This window comes from Sturnus vulgaris, chromosome 5 (genome assembly GCF_052056855.1).
Source record: "Sturnus vulgaris isolate bStuVul1 chromosome 5, bStuVul1.hap1, whole genome shotgun sequence".
In the NCBI taxonomy this organism is placed as follows: domain Eukaryota; kingdom Metazoa; phylum Chordata; class Aves; order Passeriformes; family Sturnidae; genus Sturnus; species Sturnus vulgaris.
This window is the reverse complement of record NC_142247.1, coordinates 62,906,043-62,928,774: the sequence shown is the minus strand read 5'-3', so window position 1 is coordinate 62,928,774 and position 22,732 is coordinate 62,906,043. Positions and strand designations below refer to the sequence as shown.

Sequence of the window (22,732 nt, the reverse complement as noted above, 5' to 3'; positions counted from 1 at the left end):
TGATGGATATCATGAAGAAGCCAAGCATTCTGCAGATATTGTATTAGTTTAAATATAAAAACTTTGCAATTATAGCATCAAATGCTGGAGCAAGGTGATGCAGGAAGAAGCAGGAGTTACCTGCCCACCCACACTTCACTTGTTTTTAAATGGAGCTCAGATTTTTGTTGAAATTAGCCACTCAGATCTGAGACATAATGCATGACAGGGAAAGAATGGAAATTTATATTTACTTGGGTTCAATCAAGGTAATATAAATGGCAACAAACGTCAAAACAAGAAGCTATTTGCTGCAGTAAAAGCGAAATTGGTCTCTCCTACTTGAGCATGTTTCTAACCATCAAAGAAAATCCTAAGACAATTGAAGATCAGCAGCATGTTCTTGCTGAACATCCAGCTATTAAATTACATTCCATCATTACTAGCTGAAATGTACTTACATAACAGATGGGTATGAATCTGTATTTCTGCAAAACAACAAAAACTACTGACTTCCATTCCTAAATTACAAGAAGGAAGATGATCTGATTTCCCCTTTCAATCTGTCTCATTCTTTTTGATTTGATCTTCTAAGTTTTACTAACAATCCATTTCATTCAACTGCTCCTGTAATATGTGGTGGCAGTTTCTTTAATCCATAACTTCATGTGATTTTTAAATCACGGCTGTTTTTAAAAAACTAACCAAACTAAAAAATTCCACTATTAAACAACAACCCAGGCTTCCTTAGAGAGGTGGCCCATGCCCCGAGGCAGTGTTTAAGAGGTATTTGGGCAATGCCCTTAACAACATGGTTTAACTCTTGCTCAGCCCTGAAGTGGTCAGGCAGTTGAACTGGATGATCACTGCAGACCAAACTGAAATAGTTGATTTTTTCTGATCATCAGTGAGCAGCACTCAAAAGAGCACAGCCATAGTCTTGAAAGCAGAGGTGTCTTTAAGACAGAAACAACATAGATGGACTGCAAATCAAATGATGCAGAGTTCACATGAACATATTAAAAAAGGTTTGTCTTCAAAACCAGTTGCAAAAGTACTTTTTCTTTCACTTGGTATATATCTATGGAAGCACTTAAAAGCTTAGAAGGAATTACACTAATACATTTTTAAGCGAAGAACATTTATCATTCCCTCTGTTTTCACACTATCTCTATGAAACCTTCAGAAAAGATTAAAAAGTTTTTAACCAGAGGATAAAAATATTCTTTTTCAGGTATATAAAAGAAATTTTCCGCTCAGCTTTAAAAACATTGATTTTAATATAGACTGCTTTTATTTCTGAACACAACATAAAAGGGTTATGCCATTCACATATACATCAAGTATTACAATTCATCATTGCACAATTTCTCAAATCATACCAAGTTGCAAAAACGATGCACACAATTTGGAACAAAATAAATATTTGCCCACAACCCCTCACTTTTGTACACAACCCTCTTCCATAGAGTTTTTTGAATCTCCATATATAAGGATGGAGCTGAGATCAGTTTTAATTCTGAAACGCTTGGAAACCAAGAGAGCAATCACTGAAAGAACAAAAGGCTGTACAATAAAAAATCCACCAGAATATCCATGATGGAAGGTAGCAGGGCCCCCTGAACTGCTACTTGTGACTGAAAGAGTAGAATGGTAAGTGTCTAGCCTTGAGAGACAAAACATGAACCCCATCTTCAAGTGTCTGAGCTACTGATGCCACTGAAGTGGGAAAAAGCCTTAAAACACAGAAATCAGAAGACAAAAAGGATTCCAAATGAGTTTATTTCAAAACATTACTAGAATTAAAGACTTTCAAAAAAACTGCACACCAACAAGAGTAAAATTTACTTCTATAAAACCACTTCAAGCAGGAATTATGTAACACAACTTCAAAAACTGCTCAGCTGTTTTGAGCTTTTTTAAAATTCACATGAGCTTTTGCTACTACATACACAAGTTGTGTCAAAAACTCCATTTCCCGACTAGTAGCAAATGACACACATACAGAAAACTATTTTTACAGATACTTCATACACCACATTGCAAAGAAAAGAAACATTTTAAATCAAACTGTATATGGGAAGACTGAAAAAATATCACATTCTTAATTATTAGTTCAGCCTTCAAATGGATATGACACAGCTGAGCAATGTATGAGCTCACTACCAGATGATCCAACCCCCCACCCTCCCCTGTCACAGCTCCTAGCACACAGTCCTGCACCACTGCTGCTACTGATGCTCATCAGTGGCACAGGAACTTAATGGCTCAGCACAAAACCAATCACTCTGCTGCTCCATCAGTGAGCTGGCACACAGCACTGTCACAGAGGAACTAAAGCATACAGACCACCGGGAGCAGGACACAAAGGGTGTAGCTGTAGGAAGGGGCATTTAACCCTTTAGATGTGGCAGAAATAAGACACAGCTACATGGTCCCTCTCAGGATAGGAAAGAGAGACAAGTTTATTCTAAAACACACTGCTTAAGTACAGTCTCCTGAATCTCCAAAGACAGGACGAAGCTGATTGGTGCAGAGAGAGTGACACTTCTTTCTCATGCTTCTCACACGTACCCAACAGGTGTTTATCTTTGTTATTAATTCTTCTCTTATATTTACGTTAGATAAAGTGGCTAGCTTTGGGAAAGAACCCTGGCTAAGCCTGAGAAACTCGAGCTGGGGAAAACTCTCACAAGAGGTTTTTTCTGGGCCCATGGCCACAAAGGGGTACTAGCACCCACCCCTCCTTAGGCAGCAAACCACCTGGTCTGCTTAGCTACCCTGTCCCCCACACCTTCTCCATCCACCTCAGCACTCAACAAAACTGAATTTTTACATCTTTAAAGAAGTCCCACCACCTCACTCAACAGTACATTTATGAGATAGGATCAATTTCTTAGCAAACCTTAATAGAAATTTTTATAACCTGAACACTTGAACTTTTAAATTAAACAAAGAAGTTATAAAATTTACCTTTAAAAGGTAACATTTTAGTTCATTTAACTGTAATATGGATCAGACTACGATTTCCTCCATCTGTCCTCTTACAATGAGTGTGGTGCTTGCTCTCCAAACTGCTTGGACACTGCATACACCTTATTTTGGAATATTTGTGTTCAACTATTTTAGTGTACAGACAGTTCTCCTGAAGAATACAAACACAAAACAAGAAATTGATTTCTAGAAGTAAATAGGATTTCTCAGTAAAGCTTCAATAGAATGTGCCAGATAGAGAAGGAAGCACATTTCTAGCCTAAGGCTTTTGCTCTGATGAATTTCAAAGATTCACTCTGAAGTAGATGTTTAAAGCTATGCAGAAGCTGCAAATACTTAAGAGCAAAAGGAGTTAGCTTGCTGCAATACTGGAATTGCTATGAGCAATGCCCAACAAATACTTTCTTCTTCTTCTGCATTAGCTGTAGAGAGGAGCAGAAACACACTCATTGAGTCACTCCTCTGCTGCATATATCAAAGTACTTTAAAGTAAAACACTCTACTTCTTCAAAAAACAGTAACACTGTTTTGACACTTCAGTAATGGACATCAAAAAAGAAGAGCAGCTTTCAACATCTCTCTAGGGCAGTAATCAAGTTGCTCCAGAGTAGACATATAGAACTTGGTGAAAACAAATAAGCAATCCAAAAGTTTAAATAAAGACCTCAACGCAAGACTGAGATATCCAAACTATTTTAAGTCAGATTTGAGAACAGCAGTGCAATACTTGATGCAAGCTAACTGGATTTACCTCTTCCTGCTGAAGCATACACTGGCAACCCAAAACTTTCAAGATATTTCAGAGTCTTCACTAGCACACACAATACTGGTGTGCATACACGTACATATGACTCTTGGAATCTGATTTCACATATTTTGAAGTGCATGGCATCTTTGCCTCTGTGTCCTGAGATCCATTTAGACACAGTAGGTTCTGAACCTATAAACAAAAAGCCTTTCTCACTACATGGTTTGGAAACACGAGACAGAAGTTAACAAATTTCAGTTGTACTGAAAACATGTTCTTTAATGTGACTCACTGCCCTGGGACTCCAAGAATGAGAAATAACAGGGACGGGGGTAGACAGAAAAACCCTCAGCATCCACATTTATAGGAACTTTCCCCTTTGATCTATTGTTAAAAGTAGACTGAACTCACACTTCACTGGACTATAAAAGCACCTGCGAAGAGCTTCTTCTCTTATTTGTCTTAGCAATATCTGGCCAAGGATAGAGTTCCAAAATTTGCACTGTATCAAGAAAGAAATCAGAAGAATGGAAGTTATGTTCATTCTGTTCATGCATGCACATACTCAGCAGTATCAGGAGTAATGCTAAATAACTTTTAGCCATCTTCTAGGCACCAAGCCTTATGTATCATAAATAGAAAAATAATTCTCACAGACAAACATGTGAGAATTCTCACATTTTCACATTCTGTCTATAGGAATGGCAGATCTTTCAAAGGTAACTTAGCACACCTTATTTTTTGTGGTGCCATAATATTCCTGTCACTGTTGACAACATGGGACTTACTACTAAGGACTGATACTCAAAACTGTTGAAATTTTATGCAAATAAGCCAATGCTCTGTTATTACAAGATGACACACACTTGTAATTGAAACTGATGCTAGACAGTCTGATCTCTGATTAATTACAGACACCTTACAAATATAAGTTTTTGCAAGAAGTCAGACACTACCTGAAATTTATTTTATGTTGTGTTTTGTCCATTTGTGGTGTTTGATCACTTGATCTGAAATTTTAAATAAGCAGAGACCATGAAGTCTAATACGTTATTCAGTTGTTTCAACAAGAGCAGCTGTTTCTCAACTTTGAGGTCACAGCCAGAATTGTTAGAGGGGGACTTTAAGTATTTCAAAACAAAAGCCAAAAATTAAATAATACTAAACACTTTTTTCCACAGCTTTCTAGCTGACACCTAGTAGCAGGGAGGCACAAACATTTTTGACAGCAGCCAGTAATTAAAATTGGTTCTCACCTCCTTACTTTAGGAGAGCTCAGTCACCAAAATACAACATTTTCATTTTGATGTACCAGAGGTCTCTGCATCAAGCTCCAGATTTCCAGCTCCACCAGAAAGCTTTCCAGCACAGCTCTCCTTCAGTTGCCACTTGCTTCATCCCATGAGACATCTGTGTTTTAGCCTCTACTCATAGATTTTATAGGTAAAAGTTGGTAACTTGGTGCACAAGGACTCTGAAGCAAGCTCAGTATCAGACAAAGCAGTGTGGTGGATTGTGTGCCCTGCACTCTTATCTCAGTCTTACTCATTCCCTCATCTGAAGTGCATAGTATACAAATACTTGAACATTTTACCTAAAGATATACAAAGACTCATGTTTTATGTTCAATATACTGATTTTGTAACTATTAATGTAAAAAAAATCTATAAAAATGTAAAAGGCTCATAAGACTGTGCAATTAAATGTCATTTCTTCCAGAAGAATTTAAAAAAAGCTTTAGAAAAACATTTGCATTTACCTATGTTCATCCTAGCAAATAAAATACTCATTTTCAGTTCTTTCCTGGATTTTGGCATTCAATAAATCAAGGCACTTTTTCTTGCAGAAACACATACTAAGAATTTCTCCTACTGCAATTTTAGCAGTTGCTGTGCTCAGATATAAATAATCAGAAAAACAAGACTGTTTCTATCTTTCTATCTAAAATGAAAAACAGAAATGAGACTGTTTACCAAATAAGCCTATTAATCATCTTCCTTTTTGCAGGACCTCCAGTAACTTGGTAATATCACATTGGTGCAAATATTTTGCATGAAATGCTCAATTTCTAGATGGTAACTATTTACAACGCAGAGTTTTTTAAAAAATAAGTTTAAATCATTTAGAGTTTCTGAATTTTTAAGAATATGCATGTGCCAAGCAGCTTTTGTCTGAAAACTGAGCTCTTCCACATAGTAGATGGAGAGACATAGGGGCAATTCTACAGCCTTATCTACAGAGGATACATCTTTTAAGTGGAAAAGGATGATAAAAAAACCTTTGAATTCTAGGTTCATAAGAAAAGCAGTCAGGCTCTCTGAAAGAGCCTCATTTCCTTTAGCAGCCTCAAGCACAGCAGAAAAACTTTTTAAGAATCACCCTTCTCCAACACAGGCAAGTTTATCACTGCTTTCAACAGAACACCAACCCAAGTTCAGGCAGATGATCAGCTCACAACCTAGAGCCTCCAAGTATAAATAAACTCTCTCACATTTAACCTAGAGCACCAATATCAGGCTTATGCACCGGCTCTCCCTCAAAAAGCATCAGTCCCTCAGCACTGACCTCTTCTATAACTCGTCACCTTTGACCTTGGACAGCCAGTTTAGCTGTCTGAAGTCACGTAGGCTGTTACCTCCACCCCCTCAACCATAAACAGATGGTCAGAGCAGTATTTCACAAGATATAAATCTAATACCTAGAAGAAGGAAATAAGCTGTCTTTAGGCACTGTACTGTTGCTCTCTAGATACACACACAAAATAGAAAAAACAACCACAAAAGCAAAAACCCGAAGAAATGGAAAGCAGACTCATCCCAAAACTTTGTTCCAAGCCCACACAGTAAATCCTGAGCTCAAAACAATACAGCTTGAAGCTTAACTTTTGTTACACAGGAAGAAGACACTCTTAGATAAAGACTTAGTATTTGAAAAGGTCACAGAGACACTGACCACTGATATATACAAGAAGCTGCATCATAAAGCACTTCTGTCTCTCCTCTCTCTTGCCCAGGATGTAAAGTTAGATCAGCAGGACAGCTCAGGAAATGTTACACAAACCTCACATCACATACAAACACATCCAGTCAGATTTTGGAGGCCCACAGAAGACACCAAGCTGCTGCTCCAAACAGGATACAAACCCAAATGATGGAGATCATCTGTCTGCTCTAAACAACTGTCTGCTTTCCTGACTCACTCCCTTCTTTCCCTGAAATAGGAGTCAATTTTGCAGGATACTGGCAAACCAAACATAGCCTCTACAAAACACTTAACAGCCAACACCTTAAAGTAAACCTAAAATGTCCTGAAGTGCTAAAACGTCAAATGAAATAGGGGCAAAGCATCTAATGCACTTGTAGCACTGTTTGCTGTGAAAAGAAGCTATCCTGTTTCTAGCAGAGGTGGTCTAAGAGTCCCTGGGCATATGCACTTTTACAATAACCTGAAAATAAAGCACAGTTTTAGGCTCAACAGCCCCATAAGGTATCATTTATTAGGTGTAAGACCATTTGCTGTCTTTGCAGATTGCACCTTATCTGCTGAAATGGCAACACAAACAGTACCCAGCGTGAAAAAAGGCTGCTACTCAAACAAAGCCTAAAGAACCCACTGTTATGGCAGTTAAGTGTTGCCCAGTATTGAAACCACCGACTTCCTTCCATCCTCAGCAAAGACTAGTCACACCTGCCCTTTCCACCAAGTCACCAGCTTACACAATCCTCAAGTTCAAGGCAATACTCTGAGACCCGATCAACACAGTTTTAAGCTGTCATTGCTGTTAATACAGTTACTTGTGTGTAGAGTATAATATGTGATGTAGTAATTACAGACTTCTGTGCCTCTGACCTCACATGAGCATTCTGAAAATCAAGATTTGGTTTGATGATTTCAGTTTCTGGTTCGTAAATTAAATCCTACAGTATAAAAGGTAACAGAAAAACATATCAGGAATTTGTTCCTAACTTCAAAATCAGAGTGTGAAAATAACAGATTAAAAAAGCATTTCGTCTACTCAAATAAGCAATGCCCTCACAAAAAAAAACTGATGCAGCATAACCCAAGTGAAGAGTAAGGTGGTTCAAGAACTGGCTTAACTGCTGTGCTCAAAGGGTTGTGAGCAGCAGCACAAATTCCAGCTGGAAACAGTCACTGCTGGAGTAATCCAGACCTTAATATCTTGTGTCAGTATTGTTCAGCCTCTCCATTAATGGTATCATGGGACAGAGCACACCCTCAGCAAGCTGCAACTGATCCAAAACTGCAAGAAGGAATTGATGCAGCACAGAGTTGCACTGCCTGTGAGAGGGACCTCGAGAGGATGTAGAAATGGGCTAACTTGGGGGACTCATGAAGTTAACAGAAGGGTGGGCAAAACCCTGACCTGGAAGGAATAAACCCATGAAGCACAGGTTGATGACCTTCTTCATTCCCTTTCATCAGATTTTTAGACACATTGATTGATGAGATCCCCCTTGAGCTTCCTCTTCTCCAGGCCTATCAGTTCCAGCAGTCTCTGCCTTTCTTCATAGACCATACAACAGACACATGGCTTGTGCTGGAATGGACCTTTAAAGACCATCTAGTCTAACCTGCTGCAATAAGCGGGAACATCTTCCTAATTAGATCTGCTTGCTCAGAGCCCAATCCTTGACCTGACCTTGAATGCTGCCACGGATGGGATATTCATCACCTCTCTGGACAACCTGTTCCAGTCTCTTACCATCATTATAAAAAAAAAATCTTCTGTATATATAATATGAATGTAGTTGTCCAGAGAGACTGTTGCCTCCACCTTGGAGATAAGGAGTCTGATAATCCTGGGCAATGTGCTCTTGTTGATCATACTTGGAGCAGTTGGAATAGATCCCTTCCAACCTCAACTACTGTACCATTCTAAGATTCAGTGGGTGCACAAGCCACATGAGAATGTAACCTTAACTACCTTTCATTACAAAAAAGAAAGTTGAAGAAACAACTGTTTAGTATGTGACAAAGCTCCTGAATTATAACTCCTTAATTACTCAGTCTTGTACAATTGTTAGACAGAAAGTGTAACATGCATTCATCATTCTTCTCCACAATATATAAAATGATAACCTACATCTTGTCAGCAGTTATTGAAGAATCACTAATACTGTTCCTTGAAGTACTAGTCTTTGCTATTACTATTACATATGCCACACCATGATGGTAGTTTTATCTGTAATTTCCAGTACTTAGCACAGTTGACAAAAAAGTTAACACCTATATCAGGTTTACATTTGCAACTCTTGCACTAACTAATGATGAAAAATGGCATAAGTCAAATGAAAAATATAGTATTAAAACACAGTATCCATTCACAAATACTTCTAGTACTAGAACGAAAAAACACTACATAGTTTAACCTACCTTTCTGCAGTAATTTGATCTCTCCGTTTTCTTTCTTGATTTCATTCATTATTTTGTGCTTCTTCTTTTCTTTTTGCTTCTTTTCCCTTTCTTTAACTTTGTCTTTGATTTGACCTGAAATGCAAATATTTCACAATTAAGCAAGAACAGAAAACTAATTGTCACATACATGTTTCCTACTACTCTTATGCAAGCTCTATTAAGAGGATATAGAGGAGGAGTTACAAGGAAATCCCAGTACTTACGATATGAAAAGCTAATATTTATCTGTTGCGTAATCCAACCTAAGCTTCTTTAACTCAGAAAAGTTTTGTTTGTTGTGGCTGTATGCAACAATGCAGCAAGTTAACTGTGTAATCATTTTTGCTTAGTCCTATACCTTCTGCTCTTATTTTGCACCTGCAATCAGCTCACTTATTGAAATTGAAATTGCATGCATCACATAAGAACTGGGGAAAAGTAAGAGTACAGTTTGCATTTTCTTGGGTGCACATCTACACTGAAAACTCAACTATCTATACATACTCTGAACTTAAAGGCTTTTGCAAATATCTGGGAAAGACTGCTTAATCTGTCAACTGAAAAATCTTTTATATTACAGTCACAGGCTAATCTATTAACAGCAGTCAGATATAATTAATAAAAACATGAGATGTGCTGTATTCACACTGGTGAATGCAGATTTAATTCACTGGTGTTTCCCCTGCTTACCTACCATCAGCAACAGCTTACCTGAGCAGTCTCATTATTCATTTGCTTTCTTGTCAAGTCACTCCAGGTTTTTAAATCCTTGACATAGAAAAGCAGAGCCTTTAGGCATGCTTTCTGCATGTAAAATACTAGACCTAGAGAAATTCATAATTTCAAGCAGTCATCTTTGCAAGTGAAGTTGAGATTCACTTATGAGGCAAAGCATTAAAGAAGTCAGATTTTACTAGGCTTACATGCACTGCAGCCAGCAGCTCATGCCTTATTTCCTGGCCTGAAGCCAGTACCTGCTCCAAGAGTTCACTGGGCTTTTTAACCTCCACAAGGAAAGAGGAAATCTGATTTCAAGCTTCTACATAATGTTATGCTTCAGTAATACAGCTGAGAGACAGCTCTGATGTTTTATTCATGGTACTTGCATTATAAACCCCAAGTGGAACCAAAGAAATCCAATTACTCTTCCCTAAGCATTCACATAAAATAGAAGCAGCGAATATGTTCACTACTAACAAATCAGAAATATTTCAGAACCAAACCAAAAAAAGCCCTCAATTCTAGAAAGCAATGGAATGACCCCTAACCAAACTACTCAGGAAGCATGTTGATAAAGGTGCAAAGAGCTGACAGTAATCCACATAAATGAATGCTCTAACAATGATTTCACTGCATTCATATCTTTCCTCTGATGAGTGTTCTAATAAGGATACAAAATTTAAACCCTCACAATTCTTATGGTGAAGCAAAGAATGTATTTTACAGAGAATCTTAAGAAAATAAGTCAAATAAAGACCAAAATAGATGGCAACTGAGATATGTCTGTTGCTTCTCCACAGATCATGATAAGCAGCAGGGAGAGAACAGAAACCATACTGGCACAAATATAATAAGGTAGCTGCACTTACAGAATGTCTTAGTTCTAAGTGACTGAAATAGTCACGTCCAAGAACAGCCTCCTCCTAACACCTCTGGGGGAAGGGATGGATGACAAAGCAGATTTATGTGTATAGCAGACCACAGAATCCAAACAAGCTTTCCTAAGCAACACAAACCTTTCTAGGAATAGGTTAAACAGACATAAATCTTCCTCTCCAACCTGTTTCTCCCCAAAAAGGAATCTCTAATTTGTAAATCCTCTGCAACTTGAGTATGAAATTGGGTAAATTGTACAAACAGGAATTAATGTAACCCTGAAAGCAAACACTCAGCTAGTAGGCAGTAACACCAGGCTTGATTTATAACCTTCACTGAACGATCAACTCAGCCAGAATTACAATTATCATGGGAAGACCTAGATTTTATCTCAACATTTTTGTATGGTTAAGAGAAACACTTGACTTCTGCTATCACTTAAAAATCAAACCAAGATTGAAGAGCACATACAAATGTTGAGTCTTGCTGAAACAGGACAAAAGACTGAAAGAACCCTTTACTGCCAGCTCATGAAAAGCATCACAGGCCGATGAATCTTCCAGTTTTGTCAGAAGCAACACGTAAAGAAAGAGAACTTTTTAAGAGCCTCTAGTTATTTCCACATCTACAAAGCAATTGGAGTCAACGGTGAAACCTTCCCAACAGAAGAAACAATCAATGTGTTCTTAACATCCCCCAGCAACAGCCATAAGCCTACCTTAAGTGATTGCAAATACAATGTAAATGCAGCTGAGGGAAGTTTGGAGTAAATTTTCCCTTCTAGAAATCACAGTATTGTAACAAAACCAGTGTATAGTCTGATGCAAGTAAAAAACAGTTGAGAAGCTCAATTTAAATGTACAGATTTTCTGGTTTCCTCCCTCAAAGCTCACAAAATAGTTTAACAATAGCCAGTAGTTCACTTTTAAAAGAAGATTAAATAAACACTGAAATTTAAAAAAACATCTTTGCATACTAAAAAAAAACCTGTGTCAAAATGAGAGTTATTCCATGGATTAACATTTGAACTTAATTCTCAGTTCAAATGTTTATGTTTATTAATAACTATTTTCTAGTCTGGCTTGCAGAATTCAAACACAACTCTCAAAATTCTGCAGATTATTCTCCTCAGGGACATACAGAAACATGAACATTCTTCACAGAATTCCTGCTTTAAAATTAATACCCCCAACATTAAACAATTTACAACCTACGCAGCATAGAATAAACAAGCAGTGAGTGACACTGGCAAGGGAAAACAAGAAAATCTTGTTCTGTTGAAGTTATGAAAACCTGGAATGCTCTCGTACAGTTTTTTTTAAGTTCACCAGTAGAAGTTACTACTGGTCTCCATTTCATTTGTAGGGCAACAAGATCATAAAGCAGTAAAAGGTAGAAAGATGTTTATGATAAGCTTTCCATGTCCACAGAATATTCTGCAGTTAGCTTCCACGAAGTCTATTCCTAATAAATAAAACAGAAAAATAAAAAAAGCTTCTTGAGCTGCTGAGGATGAAATGAGCCTCCACGGAAATAACACAACCCAAATATACAGACTTCCTAGACCTTTACATACCTCCAAAGTACTAAAACTAAAAGCCAACTATTTGAAATAATTTGTATCATAGGGCAAAAAAGAAAGAAATCTATCTTTTCATTAAGCTTGTCCCACCTATTAAAAAATATGCTTTTACTTTATGTGATTTTGACAAAGAAATACACTGCTTAGGAAATAAGTGGTCACAGACTAAAGAGAATTTGCACATACTCCTTACCCGAGTTAAAAAAATATATAAATCCAAGTACAGTAGGAAGCAACTATGGAAGTTCAGTAAGAGCTAGGTTCAGTCCTTAGTTTTTGAGCTCTACTGACTGAGGGGAAAAGAAAAAGTCTCTATTACTATAAAGTGATTTCTTATCCTTGTATAAAGTTGACCCTGGCTGGACATTAGGTACCCACCAAAGCCACTTCAGCCCCCTCAGTTGGACAGGGGAGAGAAAATACAACAAAAGGACTGTATGTAGCATCAGTTACTGTTATGGGCAAAACAGATTCAACTTGGGAAAAAAATTAATTCATTACCAATCAAAAGTAGAGTAGGGTAATGAGAAATAAAAACTAAATGTTAAAAACATCTTCCTCCTGCCCCCCTCTTCTTCCCAGGCCCAACTTTACTCCTAATTTTCTCTACTTCCCCTGAGTGACACCGGGGGATGGGGATTGCCATCAGTTCATCATATGTCACCTCTGTCACTCCTCCCTCCTCAAGAGAGGAGGGACACCTCTCACTCTTCCCCTGCTCCAGACTGAAGTCTCTTCCACAGGAGACAGTACTTCACAAATTTCTCCAATGTGAGTCCTGCCAATGGGCTGCAGCTCTTCACAAATTGCTGCACACAAAGTGTGGCTGCTTTTCCACACGGTGCAGTCCCTCTGGCACAGTCTGCTCCACCATGGTGCCACAGGTCCTGCCAGGAGCCTGCTGCAGCAAAGGCTTCCCCCAGGGTCACAGCGTCCCTTGGACATCAGCCTGCTCCAGGGTGGAGTCCTCCAGGGGCTGCAGGGGGATCTCTGCTCTCCCCTGGCTGCAGGGGCACAGCTGCCTCACCATGGGCTGCCCCAGGGGCTGCAGGGGAATCTGCTCTGGCACCTGGAGCACCTCCTGCCCCTCCTTCTGCACTGACCTGGGTGCCTGCAGGGCTGTTTCTCTCTGATATTCTCACTCTGCTCTCCAGCTGCAATTAGTCCTGTGCAGTAACTTTTTCCCCTTCTTAAAATATATAACCCCAGAGATGCTACCACTGTCACTGGCAGCTTCTCACAGAAGCCACTCCTTAATCTCCCCTGCTACCAAAACCTTGCATGCAAACTCAATCCAACTAAATAAACTAGTGTATACTTTTTCAAATACAGAGCTTTGTAGGAATAAGTATCCCTGTTTAGAGAAAATGCAACACCCAAGGAATTAAGAGATTTTTACATGTCTCATTCAAATTAACAGTAGAGTGTCACCATGAAGTCCATATTCTTTGCTCTGCATGTCACGGTAACAGTACACCCACACACAAAAGAAATGCTGCAACAGCAGTACATCAAAATAAAAGAAGTGCTACATATAGAAGTGTCACAGGAAGAATTTTATTATGGTGTGTGCCATTTCACCTTTCTAAAGGGCATCTGAAAAATATTTTCACTTGACAACAACTTTACACAGTGAATTGAACTAATTAAGAATTATATGCATACTTCCTCCTGAAATTCCAAAGCTACTCTTTCTGGATGTTAGGTTAAGTAAATAAATGGATACACACTGTATTTATACATTAAATAGACATTTAGAACTAAAGGCTACAGTAAAAATTATTCGTTTCCCAACTCAGGAGATACCTTCTCATAATGACTGCCACAATTTCCTAAGCAGTACATACAGAACACAAATTCACAGATCACACCATACTGATTTCAGAAATCTAATCAGATCTTTGCCTCTACTGCAAGCTTTCTACAGACAAAAAGGTAAACCAAGAGCATAGAGAATGAGTGGAAAGCACTTCAGTGAATGGACTACGTGCAATATGGTGGCTTTCACTCAGGAAATCTGCACCTTGAAGCCCATGCAGGAGCTCAAACAAGCAAGTCCATTTCAGCACTGAAAGAGGAGAGCTGTACAACCCTGTCAGATGCCAAAAGTTGCAGCTGCTTTGCATCATTTTCCAGATGGTAACTCACATTAGTAGTCAGTCATAGATTATGTTCAAAGTATTCTGCTTCTTTCTCCTCTGTTTGATTTAAGGGCTGTCACTGCACATGAGGCAAAATATTTACAGACTACTGCTAAGGGACACCATCAATATGGATAACACCACCAGCAGTGTAACTGAAAGGAGGAGGGAATAAGGAGGGGTGTACAAGAACATCAGTTACCATTCCTTCCACTAGCACTCTCCTCACTTTGAACAAACACCCATAAAAATAAAACCTCAAGAAGCCATGTTTAAGTGGTTATGCAGGTACATGAAGTACATTTAACATCACCATGTTAACAACTTTGACACCTGCACTTATTAAATGCTACAATGTACACTACAGAGCAGGTTTCCCAACTTAATGGACACAGAAAAACCCATACAGTATTTCCAAGATACAAAAAAATAATCAAAAAGGGGATAGGCTTCACATCCCAGCAAGCAGGAATATATGGCTGACATCCCTTTCAGTAATTTAAGTTTAAAATCCAAGATATGGTGAAAGAAATCCCCTTATCAGGCAAGAACATTTCCCTAAGCTCTTCAATGAATGGAAAGGAAGACAGATCCCTTTCAGAATTAAAACACTTCCAAAAAATGGAAATACGATCTTTACAGTTCCCAGTTCCTTTAAGCTTTGCACTTCTAAGGAGACCTTCTACATGCAGAACTGAATGAGTCAAGTTTAAGCTCAAGCACTGGAGAGTTGCATCAGAAATCTGTAACAGAGAATGTGACAGCTGCAAACAAGACCTCTTCAAGAGGTTTCAGATCAAATGCTTCAGCCTCTTGATCTCGTGTCAACTAAGAAAAATCATTTGGTATTCTAAAACCAGAATAAGTTTCTGCTGCATAAATTACACAAAAAGCTGGATTCTGGGGTATAGGAAGGGCATGGTTCTCCAGCTTAGAAAGATTCTGTTCTGCCTAGCAAGTTTCAGGTTATCAAAAAGAGGCCAAAATGCAAGAAAAAGATGTACTGCTTCAAATTTACCCTAACATTGCATACTTACATTAATGCCACTACAAGCTCTGAAAACTGAACTGCATTTAAATCTCAAACAGCAACAGAAATTTGAGAAGTCGCTCTTCCTCCTGAATACCATACTTGAAACCCTAAACATTTTCTAGACATTGCTGCTTCCAGTAGGGTATCTAAATAGAAATATATTGAAGAATTCAGACGAAAGTGGTCAAGAGGCCTCATAAGCATGAAAATGGTGCTATATTTAAAAAATTCATCAGAGAGGAGGGGGAAATGAGTCAAGCTGCACAGTACAAGGAAAAAGAAAAAAAGGGAAATAGAAGTTAACAGAAGGAGGAAATGTTTAGCAGAAGAAAAATTAAAAGACAACCCAACAAGCATGCATGGCCCCAGTTCTAAACGGAAAAAGGAGATCCAAAACCTTCTTCAACCTACTTTAGTAAAAGAGACTACAAAATGAGCATCCCACTGAATACAGACCAAAATTATTAAGACCGAAAAGTGTAACTTCTTGGAAGTTAAAATCCAAGAGAGGTCACACAATACAAGGGCAACAGTTGCCAGAAGAATCATTACTAAATGCTCATCTGAAATCTAATCTTACCTATTCTTCAAAGACAGCAGGATAAAGAAGGGGAGTGGAGGGAGATAAAGGAGGGAGAGTTAAAGAAAAAAAACCAGACTATATTAAAAACAAGAGCTACAGCACCATATTCAGCTTTCCTGCTCATGTGGGGAATCCCCATCTGCAAGTCAAAAGATGTCAATCTCATTTTGCAACTGCCTGCACACTGAGACAATCTTATCAGCAAATGGATCATTGAAGAAAAAAAAAGGGAAGGGAAAGAGAAATTGGACACAAAAACAGCAAGAAAAGCAGAAAAGATGGATCATGCAACTGCATTACATCTTACAGCAAGTATAGGGACCAAAACCAAAGATTTGGACAGGCGTTGTCTAATGAAGTGAGGAGTGGCTGAGTTTTGCACTGTTATGAAAACAATTTCAACTATGAACTGCTAGAGCAGAGTATCAGTAAAATGACTAACTGAATCAGCAGTCATAGCACGAACAGCAATCACTTCTGTCAGACTGACACCGTGTTTTAAAAACAAAAACATTGCACAACTTTAGTTCCACTATCAGAATGTACGCAACAAGTGAAATTTAAGCTTATTTTAAACAGCCTAAACCTCATTATCTGCAGAAAATATCACGCATCCGGTAAAAGGCTCTTTCAGGTTCTCTGCATGGTAGATCATCTCTGAAGGGGTCACTGAACTCCATTCATTTAATAGAATCACAAGCTGTAAGGCCTGGTTATGACTCGGCAACTTAAAAGCTCTTTGCAATTAATTAAAAGACCAGAGAAGTCTTTAAACAAAGACTTGAAGAAAATATAACATTTTTTTGAAAAGCTTAAAACACACCATCCATCCTGGCTACTATCAAGCTTAACATCCTCCTATCACTTAGGAAATCAAGGTGTCTAGAACTAGGCTCCCTTACCTCGTAATTACTGCTTGAAGTGGAGGACACACATCAGCTCGTGTCATCAGCTTTTCTGAATGCAAGGTGAAAAATCTGACAATTCCCTCCTCAGTGTAAATACCCCTATCATCATTACAGTAATTAAACTAAAATTAGGAAAACGCAATTCCTACTATTCTCAAGGCCAGATGTCACATTCATTCACTTCACAGCACTGCACACCCCGATTACCTGTATCATTTTATCTATACCACAGTCCTAACAATCTCATTAAATAAATTTTGCTATTCTTCTCCTGATTCCCCTAGTGTTGCTCTTCATTCTCTCTAGTACTGAGATCTGGGCAGGCCCCCAGTTTCTCTCACAAAGGTAAAGCTTTTTCTCCTCATACCCTAAGAACTCTGCACAGCAGAGCACACACCTCACTGACCAGAAACACAACTCCTCATTCATACGTACAGGAACAATGGGGAATTCCACTCCATCCTCATGCATCTACCTGCAATGCATCTCCATTTTGGCTGCAAACAGGAAGATGGATTTTTTTCCATTTTCAGAGCCTCAAAAGAACCAAGGAACTCAGCCATTCCACCTGCTTATCTCTTTAGTATTTCTGCCTCTACACTTCTAGTCTCCCCACCAGCACAAATTTCCTTCTGGCAGGTGCAACACTTGAACGTGTATCAGTTCTGAATGCTAGGAGAGAAGAATGATCAATACCATCAATTCCACATTGATGCTTCTTTTCCACTGCACCAAAATCAAAAAGGTTGTCTAACTGCAGACTCCAAGAGCAAGAGGCTGCACTTGCCCACATTAGGTTGATTTTTAGAATGCACTGATGACAGTTTCTACAAACTCACTTCATTACACCTAAAGGGGACTATTTTATTCCTACTTCCTTGCCCCTCATGTATTCTTGCACATGCAAGCCTTTCAGTTTTTCATAATTACCCCAAATTGTCTAAATTTACCCATGTCATATCTGTAGGCTGCCTAAAACTTTCATTCTCCTTCTATCCTACCCTTCTCTAACCTTCCTGGCCTTTTCTACAGCACCTAAACATATTTTCCCCCGAAACAAGACCACAATCACCTCCATACTGCTTTTACCTGCTATTTTCCTTTCCTATCAGTATTTCAAATTCATTCCACGTTCACTCATATGCTGCAACCACAGTCCCTCTGGTATCTTTTTCCAGTCTGTAGCTTCAGTACCCCCAATGCACAAGTCCTGACTATTCCACCCACCCACTTGAATGTCATTCTTAGCTTTCCTCTGTACTTAGGAGTCGATGTGCATGCCCCCCAGTCATTCTTTTCTCCTGCATCATAACTGCATTTTTCCCTTTCCTTTCTGCAAAGTAAATTATTCACAGGATTAACAGCACAAACCTGTTCTTTAATCTACAGTCAAATACTGAACCACTTTTGAAAGGCTGGCAGTTCTCAGCAGAAGACTCAGTGCATCCTTCACTTTCTCACAGCCTTCTCTGCAAAAATATATAGTTTAATTAAAATAAAGTTATTCTTTTGTATAGGAAATTATGCCACAAAATTTTAGCTTTAGAAACTACTTCCTCTAAACAGCAACCTGTAGACTCAGACGCCAAACAGGGATTGCCTTTGAAAATTTGCTGCATGTAGGTAAGTTTTCAGTCAATAAATGTAAGGTAAAAATATCTGTTCTGAGCACTCAGCAACTGAAAAAATAAAGAATTTGTGCCTGTGAGTATATAAGCTCTGAGAAAAGTATCTTTTCCGGATACAAGGTGCACAATCTCCTATTTAAAGACAAATTACATCAATTATTCAGTTAACACTATCAGTGTCCATTTCTTTTACCAATGTGAAAGAATATTTCATCTTACTATTGTAATATGGTTCCAAGATTTACTAGCGTGACTCTTTAACACTGGCAGGACACTACGGCAATCTGAGAAAATAGGGTTATTAATTACATAGCTTTGCAAGAAGGATACTGGGTGAGTTTCTTAGCAGCTATCCTTGAAGACAAAATGACTTCACAACATCAAATGGGTACTGAGCATCAGTCGTTTCTAAAGGCCTTTTCCAAGTCACCTTTTGGAAAGGAACAAAGGCAGGAAAAAGCCCTGAAATGGAACACTTGAAAGCACTGAAATCACATACTTAAAATCTACTTGTTGGTGGTTAAAAACCACCAATCAAAATCCAAGTAAATTAAACCCCCCCTCAATGGCAAGACTAAGATACTCATAGAAATTAGTGGAAAATTAAGTAAGGCACCCCAGACAACATAATCAATAGACAAAAAGGCATACTGATATTTCTCCAGAAGCTTGGCTGATCCTGTAGTTACAGGTATAGGCCACAATCAAACTAATCTAAATTTACACAACAGCTGTAGTTTATCTTTCCTTGAAAGGAAACTTGATTAAATTAGGTAATGGAGTGCATGTTTTAAATTCCTCATATTTCAATGGAAATATGAAAGCATCAACATCTGGTTTAAGGTCACTGGAGACTGGGAAAGGACACACTAGAAATAAAAGCATGTATTCTTGTACTCTAATCATATATTCATGTATTGTGTTTTAGTTCCCAAGATTTAATGTTGATCACAGCTGGAATCCAAGCAAGACTCTTGCCTGACATCTTGTCCTACCGCGTATGGCCATTTTTGTCCAGCCCCACTAATGAACTAATCCAGCACTCCTCCCCTTATCCTGAGGACCTCGAGCATTCCTTAGGAAATGTGATCTTCAAGAAATAAAGAAAGCCTGAAGCAGCAACTATATGAGATTTCAAAAATCTAAGTATCTAAATTTTAACTGCATGCTCTCTAGTACTCAATGACATAGCCTATAAAAATTAATAGCCTAAGAAACGAGATGATTCACAATTTAATTCTTAAATTATGGCGATTTTTTTGCGACGTGCTCTCCGTTTTTCCCCAATTCAGTTTTGTTCGCACATTTCTAACAAATTACTCGGTATCCTCATTTCCCTAATAGGTAAGAAAACCTAAGGCCTCTGGCAGCTTCTGGCTGACGCCATCGCTAATTCCACACCCCCTTTTTTGACAGGATTGACGGCGGACTGAGCCGCCGCTGCCTTCCCCGCGAACTTACACAACGCCAGCGATGTGTGACCGAGCCCAGCACTGCCCGCAGCCCCCGGCCCGGCTCGCAGCCGCCTCCCGCTGCCGCCGGGCAGCTCCGGCGAGCCCCGCTGCGCTCGCTGCCCCTTCCAGCCCTCCCTGCCCGGCTCCCGCTGCCGGCGCTGCCCCGCCGCTCACCTTTTGGGAACAGCAGCTTCACCTCCCCGTTCTCCTCCCGCTTCAGGGCCCCGCCGCCATCTCCCGCCGCCACCACCACGGGCAGCGCCCCGTGCTTCCTCCTCTCCTTGTCCCGCTTTTCCTTGGGTCTCTTGGGCTTGGCGCTGCCGCCGCTTCCCGCCTCGACCGCCAGCGCCAGGCGGTGCCGGTGGTGGCGGTGCTGGTGCTGCGGCTGGGACGAGGAGGGGGAGGCGGACGGCGGCAGCAGCACCGCGGGCGGCAGCAGCTTCCGGGACAGCGGGGAAGAGAACGCAAAGCCCCCCGCGCTCGCCGAGGGGCCCGAGGGCAGCGTAGCGAAGCCCCAAGGCCCGGGGCCGCTGTAGCTGGGCACGACCGCGGGCAGTGGCTGCTTGGCGCTCCCGCCACCGCCGCCCCCTTCACCGTTGACGCGCTTAGCGCCCTTCAGGCTCCGCTCCTCGGCTCCCTTCACCTTCTTGGCGGCTGGCTGGGATCCGCGGGAACCTTTCGCGTCCGGGGCCGTCCTGGCGCCGAGCAGCTCCTGCTCGGGAGGCGCCGCGCCACGACCGGGACTGGGCGGCTCCGCCATCTTGGGCTCCGGCGTCTATTTACTCTCGGCTCGCCCCAACCGATAGCGCCGGGGGCGGGGCAGTGCCACGGCCTCGCCCAATGGGCTGGGGAGGCGCCGGACAGACAGGGAGAGCGACCAATCGCAGGGCGGGAAGAGGGGGCGGGCTCTCAGGGGATTGGGGGCGGTGGCTCGGCTGAGTGCGCAGGGTGCACGGGGGTGGCCGCGGGGACGGTGTGAGGGGAGTGCAGCGGGGACCGGAGCAAAGGAGAGGCGGCGCTCCTGAGGAAGGCGCTTGTTTAGGAATAAGGAAGGTTTTGACCCCAGCGCATGCTGGGGGTTTCGTTAACGCCTCAGATTTTGGACTCCTCAGCTCTGGGAGCGCCTGGTGGGATCCTCGCGGCCCCGCAGCCCGGCGGGCTCCTCCTGGGAAGGGCGTTTGGGAATAAGGACGGTCTGGACTAGCGCCGTTCCCGGTGGGTGTACCCCGGGAGGCGATGAACCTGTCCCTCGGGATGTCCCGGTGCCGGCGGGTTGGTTCCTTCGGTGCACTCTGAACCCGAGTTCTCCACGCTCTCCTGCATCCTTGGAGGGAGTCAGATAAAGCTTGGAAGCTCCGGAGGGCCTGATGGGAGGAAGGCAGAGACTGCCGAGGTCAGCGGCTGTGCGAGGTGCCGATGCCAGCCCGCCGGGATAGTCGGGTGTCTGTCACCAGAGGATCATTGACCGCCATGCCTCAGGGAAGGGATTTGAGCTCAGTGCCCCAAATAGGAACCCCCCACTCACGCCTTTGGCGACTAAAGCTGCCATAGCCGCGGTTCAGGAGCAGACTGAAATTTCCCCAAGTTCTGGTGTCAGCAGGAAGCGTCGTGGAAATGCACATAGGTTTCTCGGAGAGTTCGCATTGCCAGGCTCCTTCTCTGGTCAGTCGCACCTCGGGTCTGCTGGTTGCCACGGGCAGAACAGAGTCGATGTCACATTAAACCTAGCCTAGCAGATGGCAGCCAGATGAAATTACTCTGAGAAGTTCTGTGCACGATATATCAGCAGGCAAACAAGGTTTTAAGTTTAGATTTTTTTGCTCCACAAAGCATTTTCATTTGAGCTGCCACTGATGAGGCTCAGAATAAGCTCCTAGCACTTGAGCTATCTCCTCTTTTGTTTCTTTTGAAATTGTAAACCAGGCTGAATGGAGTTCAGTGTTCATGTCAACAGCAGCAAAGAATAGATTTCCTGTATCCAGACAACTGCTTTTTCCTCAGGTCTCAAGTTCCACTACTGTGAGAGTGTCTCTTCAAAGTGTATTTCTGGACCTGATGGCATCTGCATTGAAGGAAGAACATTTCACAGAATGTGTTTCAGCAATAGTCAACTCACATCCAATCCCAGACTGAAATCCAGGTACAAATCTACCCATGTGTACATAGGCTGGTAAACTAGATTGGGCCTATGAGTATGAAGGTCATCTTCAGCTCCCATCAGAAATGTTTTATTTGTATCAGTGGGTGAGAAATCAGTGTCCGTTTTAATGGATGTCTCTTTTCCAGGTTAAGTAAAGGTAACCCATTCACCTTAGTCCAAATTAGTGATTTTATCTCAAGTAATGTTAGAAGTGCCACAATATGCACACAAGGCTATTGGTATCCGTATATACCAGTGGAAACTGTATTGTGGTGACTCTAGAATGAGAATTTGAGGCACCTCCTGGCATTGTCTCAACTTCACAGGCTTTACAACCAAGTTCATCTTGCTTTTATGCCAGTATTGATCCCAAGCCAACATTATATTCTCTCAAACTTCAGATAAGTCACAATCATATTTTCACCTCTCACTTAAGAGGCTTTGTGAAACAGAAGAACAGCGTTTCTTTGCTCTTTAACTGGAGTAAATCCTAAGGCTTGGTTTTGGTTCAAGGAACTTGACCACAGCCCC

General features: G+C 40.9%; 1 protein-coding gene across 2 annotated transcripts in view; it reads right to left on the bottom strand.

Moving 5' to 3' along the window:
* Positions 1-20,867, bottom strand: part of RSBN1L (round spermatid basic protein 1 like) — a 44,072-nt gene extending 23,205 nt beyond the window's left edge. Inside the window, exons 1-2 of one of the 2 annotated variants that reach the window (XM_014869056.2) lie at positions 20,236-20,867; positions 9,116-9,229 (exon numbers count right to left, since the gene is read on the bottom strand). In XM_014869056.2, the coding sequence (XP_014724542.2) occupies positions 9,116-9,229; positions 20,236-20,821 (700 nt within the window). In that variant the 5' untranslated portion in view covers positions 20,822-20,867. The remainder of the gene's footprint in view (positions 1-9,115; positions 9,230-20,235) is intronic. The other variant, XM_014869057.2, reaches the window with a different exon arrangement.
* Between the last annotated feature and the right edge of the window lie 1,865 nt (positions 20,868-22,732).